This window comes from Raphanus sativus, unplaced genomic scaffold, assembly GCF_000801105.2.
Source record: "Raphanus sativus cultivar WK10039 unplaced genomic scaffold, ASM80110v3 Scaffold4022, whole genome shotgun sequence".
NCBI lineage: Eukaryota > Viridiplantae > Streptophyta > Magnoliopsida > Brassicales > Brassicaceae > Raphanus > Raphanus sativus.
In genome coordinates, this window is record NW_026619325.1 from 1,036 (window position 1) to 8,853 (window position 7,818).

The 7,818-nt window shown below is 36.2% G+C and overlaps 1 protein-coding gene across 3 annotated transcripts; it reads left to right on the forward strand.

Annotated features, from left to right (window-relative positions):
- The first annotated feature begins 1,581 nt into the window (after positions 1-1,581).
- On the forward strand, positions 1,582-3,565 carry LOC130507096 (squamosa promoter-binding-like protein 13A). 3 transcript variants are annotated; one of them, XM_057001806.1, is made up of 4 exons: positions 1,582-1,823; positions 2,066-2,123; positions 2,206-2,709; positions 2,787-3,565. In XM_057001806.1, the coding sequence occupies exons 3-4, from the start codon at positions 2,243-2,245 to the stop codon at positions 3,355-3,357; spliced, it is 1,038 nt and encodes a 345-aa protein (XP_056857786.1). In that variant the 5' UTR covers positions 1,582-1,823; positions 2,066-2,123; positions 2,206-2,242; the 3' UTR covers positions 3,358-3,565. The 3 variants fall into 3 exon arrangements, with proteins under 3 accessions (XP_056857786.1, XP_056857785.1, XP_056857783.1); XM_057001805.1 differs by having other exon boundaries at positions 2,066-2,709; XM_057001803.1 differs by lacking the exon at positions 2,066-2,123.
- Positions 3,566-7,818: the final 4,253 nt, after the last annotated feature.

Genomic DNA, 7,818 nt, shown 5'->3' on the forward strand with positions numbered 1-7,818 from the left:
TAATTTCTTTTTACAAGTGGCTTTTCTGTTTTACGCTTAATAGAGATTTAAATGAGAGAGTTAAATTCTTTCTAATAGACTAATAGAGATCTGGTTTGATTTTCTGAAGACAAAACATGTTATTCGGAAAAAAACATGTTTATTACTTGTTGGAAAAAAAAAACAGAAAACCCAAAACATGTTAGTTATTGATCTGTGACCCGTGAAAGTGTGACTGTGATTCAAAGAATAGCGTATATTGGAGAAAGAAAGAGATAGGGGAGAGAGGGAAAACAAACAGAAGAAGATGTTTGTGTGGTGCGAACAGAGAAGCGCAACGTTCACATGCTCTGTTTTACCGTAAGCAAATAAACATCATATGCCTCTTATTTATTATTTTCCATTTTATTATTTATATTCATCATAAATATTTTGAAAAAACATACTATTGAAAATCCTGTTTATCTTTTTCTTATTTTTTGTCAACAAAAAAACTATACAATACTACTTAAAACTGATTACCGATTCAGAAAGTTAAAATCATTAGAACATAATCAACATAAATCACAACAACAAAACTTTGAGCACTAAATGTAAATTTGTCCCCAGTTATAATTTTAATGGTGTACGTTGGATTGTGATATTAAGAAAAAACTCTTTACATCGTTAAAATTCTTCCATGTAAAAAACGAAAAATTTGTTATTCTATTGGTATAGATATTATTTTCACGAATTGAAAACACTATAAAGCGAATATCAACTCTAAGAATTGTAAGACCTTCATGTATTTCATAGTATAAAAGAACTTTAACATTCTATATGTAAAGGTGATAGATTCTATTAAATGTTTATTGCTCCCACAATAATGGTTTGTGAATCTCAATAATAAATCATCTTTGTTCCAGTAAAAAAAAATCGGTAATCATGTTTGAAAAATTATTAAAATCGGATTATTGTTAAAACAAAATAGTTAGGTAACATAAGTAAGTATAAAAGAAGTATAAAATTTCTATTAGTAATTAATAATCTAGTGGAGATAGAATATATTTGGAGTATTTTTTTACAAAAAAGAAATAATATAAATTATTGGAGTGAATGTTACTTTATTTTTTTTTCATTTTTAAAGAAAATAAACTTTTGAAAATAAAAATAAAAGCAACCACGATAAAAAAAATGAAGTCAACCATTAGAAATGTTTTTAGGATCCCTGAAATTCATGCTAATTTAGTAAAAGTAAACACTTAAGAAAAGAAAAAAAAAGACTTTTTGAAATCCTAATTGAAATAGTAAATTAATACTAAATCCAACATGTTTTATATCAATTTCAGTGATGTATTTTATTTTTATTATCGGCAAACATTCAAATGATATATTATCTTGAACAGCTAATATATATAATAAACAAACATTTAATTAATACTGTTGTGTACTTTTCATTTCAGAGTTTCAAACTTGTTGGATGGCAGACAAATAAACCCCACAAACAAATAAAGAAAAAAAAACACAAGAGTTAGCAAAAGAACAAACAACAACAGCTGTCCCTTTCCTCCACTCGTTTCCTCTCCCTAAAAAAGGATATTAATAAATCCTATATCAGGAAAGCAAAGAACCAATTAAAATAAGCTTCATTTGTAAACTTGTTTTTAAACTTAGTTATAGATTTTTTCCTCTTTCTCACTCCCTCTCGTTGCATTATTGCAGCAGCAGCAGCCCCTCTTGTTGTCTCCACTCTCTCTCGCTAAAGAAAATCCATCTTCTCTCTTTCTCACTTGTCCCTTTTTCGTATATTTCGTTTTTCTCTTTTGGGGTTTCTTCTACTGACTACTGGTTGGTGCATGGATTTGGTAAGATTGCTCAACCTTCAAATACCTAACTTTTTTTATCCGATAATTTATATGATTATGAATAATATGTCTCATCTTTCTATAATCTTTCCCTTTTTTGCATTTATAAATTCTTGTTGAAGATGTGAGTACTTTTATGATGAAGTGAAACTCAAAACTGAAAGTGATATATGGAACTCCGTTATATATTTGCCTAATTTTTCTTGTTGTCCTTTGTTCCTATTTAATGGGATCTGTTCTAGTTGTACATTTCTGCACTCCCCATTTCCTTTTTCAGTACAACAAGCTTGCCCTTCTTTGGTAATTTGTAATAATTTTTAGTCAGAATAGAAAATTGGAAATAATAATTGTGTTATCTTGAGATTGTGGTTTCTTTTTATAGTGAGTGATAAAGAAGAAAAAAGAAAGACAATCTTCAAATGGACTGGAACTTCAAACTCAGCTCCTGTTCTTTCCCCGATTACGATGAAGAATCTGTACCGGATTTAACTCCAATAGATGCCTTGGTTTCATTTGGTGGGTCATCATCATCATCACCAAGACTGGAGCCAAAAGGAGAGTTCTCATTTGATCTGAAACTAGGAAGGAACATAGTAAACTCCTCCTCTGCGTTTGGTAATACAGAGCAAGTGACATGTCTAAAGTGGAAAGAGAGTACCGCCTTGGCGAAACCAGAAGCTTCAAGAAGCTCTGGTTCGACCAAAAGGACAAGAGGGAATGCTACTGGGAACAACCAGATCCCGCTTTGTCTTGTTGATGGATGTGATTCTGATTTTAGTAACTGTAGAGAGTATCATAAAAGACATAAGGTCTGTGATGTCCATTCTAAAACTCCTGTTGTTACAATCAGTGGTGATAGACAGAGGTTTTGTCAACAATGCAGCAGGTAAACTGTAAGTATATGTTGGATATTTTAACATGGCGTTTTGTGTAATGATAAGATTAACATATGTGTATATGTAGGTTTCATGCTTTGGAAGAGTTTGATGAAGGGAAGAGAAGTTGTAGGAAACGTCTTGATGGACACAATCGTAGAAGACGGAAGCCTCAGCCCGACCGTATCGCTTCACATGTGTTTCCAACTACATCTTTTGGGACCCCGAGCAGCTGGGGAAACGGTCTTGTGAGCTTAGCTATGGCCAATGGTTCGAGTTACGGGGAGAACCAGATTAGCTATGCTGTTTCTTCTCCTGCAAAGCCCGGCATTATGTTCCCAGACTCTTCTTCTCTAAATAGCAGAGGGAAACAGTTCCCTTTCTTGCAAGAAGAAGTGAGCTCGAGAACAGCATTCTTGTGTGAGAGAATGACGAGTTGCGTCCATGACTCTGATTGTGCTCTCTCTCTTCTGTCACCATCTTCCTCATCAACACCTCATTTGCTTCAGCCACCACTTCCTTTGTCCCAAGAAGCAGTAGAGACGGGTTTTAACCAGTCCGGATTGTTTGAGAACGCGAGTGCAGTCTCTGATGGATCGGTTATATCCGGTAATGAGATTGGGGCTCTTCCGCAAACGTTCCCGTTTCACTGGGAGTAGTACAAGTAGATAGATAGAATCAGAAAGATGTGTGTATGTGCCTCTTTCTCTATTCTCTTTTCTTTCTCTAATTTTTCAATGTTCTTTTATCTTGTTAAATGATGAATTATTGGTGTATAAACGGCATTCAATTATTACGTGTAGGTTGTATTGGTCCAGCACCAAGTTAAGAGTAGATAAAGTCTTTTTCTGGTCTAAAGTAGATAAAGTCTTTATGTACACTATTGCAGCATGGCGCAAATTTCATCAATTGCTTTAAAAACAGAACTCTAAGAAATTTTGGAAAAACAGATCGAAGTGATTGAAATTTTTTGAACCGTTCATGTGGTTGAATATATTAAAGACACAAGTCTAAGTCTCTTTATGTAAAGGACTCCATGGGCAATAACTTTTTAAAATACCCTATCTTTTTCTCTATATCTACATATTCTCCTCTGTATGCTCAGTGTGGAGAACCCAATTTTTCACTCACGAATGAAGCACATCCCACTCGACTACCATTTTGTTAGAAATCTCATTAAATTTGGAATCTTTACTGTCTTACATGTTTTTACTCATGACCAACTAGCATAAGCATTTACTACAAATAAACATAGTAATTTCTAACCAAAATTTTGACGGAATAAATGTTCGTCGAAATTTTCTGAAGAATTCTAACGAATTTCTGAAGAATATGAAAATTTACTATTCGTCAAAAGTTCATCGCAAATATACTCTAGAAATTTCAAAAGTTCGTCGCAAATATTCTAGAAATTTCCGTCAAAAGTTCGTCGCAATGGATCCATCTTATAATCTTGAATTTTGTGTGTTTTCAGGTGTTTTCAAACATTCTCAAGATTATAAACCCTTAAAAAACATCAATTTATTATCAATGGCTATTATCAGATTATTTTTGCTAAAAATCCCAATATGTAATCCGTCGGAAACTTCTGATAAATATGTTTCTGACGAATTTCAGACGGATATAGTATATTCCAGAGTATATTTGGATGGATATCCGACGAAAGTGGTATATTCCGACGAATATCCTACGTAAAATGGTATATTAGTCGGAAATGGAAATCTGTCCGGGAAAAAACAGTGTAATTTTTTTGTGAAACACATCTGACGGATTTCCGACGAACATAATCCGTCAGAATTTTTAAAAATTAAAACAGGAAAAAATTCTTGTTTTTTTATTTCAACTCTTTTTCTGTTGCAATATTGGTTGAAAGACACCATATCATTCAGAAGGTTTCGGGTCGAAACCGGTTCTGATGAGAGACATTTGATTTCGGTTTAGAAGTCGGTTTATGTCTAAATGTAAAACGTCGACGTATGAGTCTTCTTCTTTGTTTTTCGAAAAGAGGTTGTTACAGGGGGGTCCACACAGAGAGGCCGTTGTGGTTATTATATCTGGTGTGTGACAAGTTGTATTGTGCGAGAGCGGTGAGCTTGGGAAACACGGTGAGAGAGAAAATCGATAGAGAGGAAAAATCAGAGCGACAGAAACAGAGATCTACGGGGGTGAGAGTTCTTCTATTTCTCGGGGATTTTTCCGGTGAGTGATACGGCGGCGTTGATTCACTGAGCTTAGTGAATTCTGAGGAATCCTCGGCCAGACGTAGGATCGCGGTTGCGTCCGAACTGGATAACATCTCGTCGTGTTCTTAGATTCTAGCTTTACTTTCTCGCAAACAGAACGAACAAATTCTAATCTCTAATCCAAGGGATATCGATTGAATCCAAAACAAGTGGTATCAGAGCCAGGTTACAGCTGGATCTTAGGAGGATTCGAAGGTTGCAGACTGCGTAGACTAAGAGATCTTGTCAAGATGAAGTCAGCGAAGTTCGAGATGGAAAAATTCGATGGCAAAATTGATTACGACATGTGGAGAGAGAGATTGCTGGTTAATCTCGATCTCTTGGATTTGACGGAGGCATTGCTGAGCCAAGAGAAAGATATGGGAAGATCTGAATCAAAGCTGAAGGATCCATCATCTAAGGAGGAAGAATCAGATATGAATTCAACGAAGAAGGTTGATCCTCTTCTCGCAGAGAAGCAACGAAAGGTAAAAAGTACAATCATAATGAATGTTACTGATAAGATCTTGAGGAAGATAGTGAAAGAAAAAACGGCTGCTGGTATGCTTAAGATCTTGGATGCTCAGTACATGTCATTATCTCTGCCGAATAGGATGTATCTGAAACAGAGGCTGTATGGATACATAATTAATGAGTCCATGTCCATAGAGAGCAATATCGATGAATTTCTGAGAATCATAACTGATCTTGGAAACATAATGGTAGAATTCTCTGATGAGGACCAAGCGATATTGCTGCTGATGTCATTGCCTAAGCAATTTGATCAACTGAGAGATACTCTCAGATATGGTAAGGATACTGTTACCATGGATGAGGTCATGAACTCGATTCATTCTAAGCAGCTTGAGTTCAGTGCAAATGGAAAAGACAATAAGAACCACGGAGAGGTGATGTACTCAAAATCACAGTCTAGAGGAAGAAGTAACAAGCGTGATTCAGGTCAAGGGAAGTCAAAATAGAAGTCGAGGTCCAAGTCTAAAGGAAAAGGAAACCGTCCTACTTGCTGGGTGTGTGGTGATGAGGGACATTTCAAGAGAAACTGTCCAAAGCGAAGTAACCAGAAAGGAAAGGAAAAATCCTTTAACTTTGGTGAATCATCTGCAGTTACTGGAGTTGAGTTCATTGAGTCTCTTGTTGTTACAGAAGCCAACATGGTCTCCACGGTGGACTTCAATGAAATCTGGATCCTTGATACTGGCTGCTCGTTTCAGATGACACCAAGAAGAGATTGGTTCACTGATCTAAATGAGAATGCTGGAGGTTCTGTGAGAATGGGGAACAACAGTGTGTCTGTAGTTGAGGGAATAGGAACGATAACCATATAGACATCAGAAGGCCAGTTTGTGTCAGTGAAGGATGTGAGATATGTTCCTCAGTTCTCAAGGAACTTAAAATCTCTTGGTGCTCTTGAGAAAAATGGTTGTTCGTTCATCTCTGAAAATGGAGTTCTTCGAGTAAAGAAGGGTTGCAGAACTGTTTCAAAGGCTAAACGAGAAGGAAACCTGTACTACTTACAAGGAGAAGGTTACAATGGTGAAGTAAACACTGTAAGTGTACAAGATGAAACAGATCTATGGCATAGCAGGCTTGGACATATCAGTCAGAAAGGATTGAACGTGTTGGTGAGAAAAGGATACTTAGACAAAAAAAAAGGTATCAAGTATCAAGTTCTGTGAAAGCTATATTCTTGGAAAGACACATCATGTTAGTTTCTCAACTGGCAAACACACGAGTGAAGCCTGTCTGGAATACATACATGCAGATCTTTGGGGTTCACCTACAGTTCCATGATCACTAGGAAGATGTCATTACTTTCTGAGCTTGATAGATGATTTCTCAAGAAAAGTCTGGGTGTTTTTCTTAAATACGAAAGATCAAGTTTTTGAGAAGTTTGTGGAATGGAAACTGTTAGTTGAGAATCAGACCGGTTTGAAAGTAAAGAAGCTCAGAACGGACAACGGTTTGGAATTCTGCAATAAGGAGTTTGATGGGTTGTGTTCAAGCAATGGAATAGGGAGCCACAAAACTATTCCTTACACTCCACAACAGAATGGTGTTGTGGAGAGGATGAACAGAACAATACTTGAAAGAGTAAGAAGTCTCTTGAGTGAAAGTGGTTTGCCAAAGGTATTTTGGGCTGAAGCTGTAAATACTGCGGTCTACTTGATAAACAGATCACAATCATATGCTATCGAAGACAAGGTTCCTGAAGAGGTATGGTCTAATATTGTATTGAAGTTGGATCATCTGAGAAGGTTCGAATGCATTTGCTACTACCATTCAGATGATGGGAAATTGAAACCTAGAGCCAAGAAGGGCATCTTCATTGGTTATCCTGGAGGAGTTAAGGGGTACAAAGTCTGGTCTCTGGATGATAAGAGAGCAGTGATCAGCAGAACATCTATATATAGTGGGATCTGTTCTAGTTGTACATTTCTGCACTCCCCATTTCCTTTTTCAGTACAACAAGCTTGCCCTTCTTTGGTAATTTGTAATAATTTTTAGTCAAAATAGAAAATTGGAAATAATAATTGTGTTATCTTGAGATTGTGGTTTCTTTTTATAGAGTGATAAGAAGAAAAAAGAAAGACAATCTATTCTTCAAATGGACTGGAACTTCAAACTCAGCTCCGGTTCTTTCCCCGATTTCGAGGAAGAATATGTACCGGATTTAACTCCAATAGATGCCTCGGTTTCATTTGGTGGGTCATCATCATCATCACCAAGACTGGAGCCAAAAGGAGAGTTCTCATTTGATCTGAAACTAGGAAGGAACATAGTAAACTCCTCCTCTGCGTTTCGTAATACAGAGCAAGTGACATGTCTAAAGTGGAAAGAGAGTACCGCCTTGGCGAAACCAGAAGCTTCAAGAAGCTC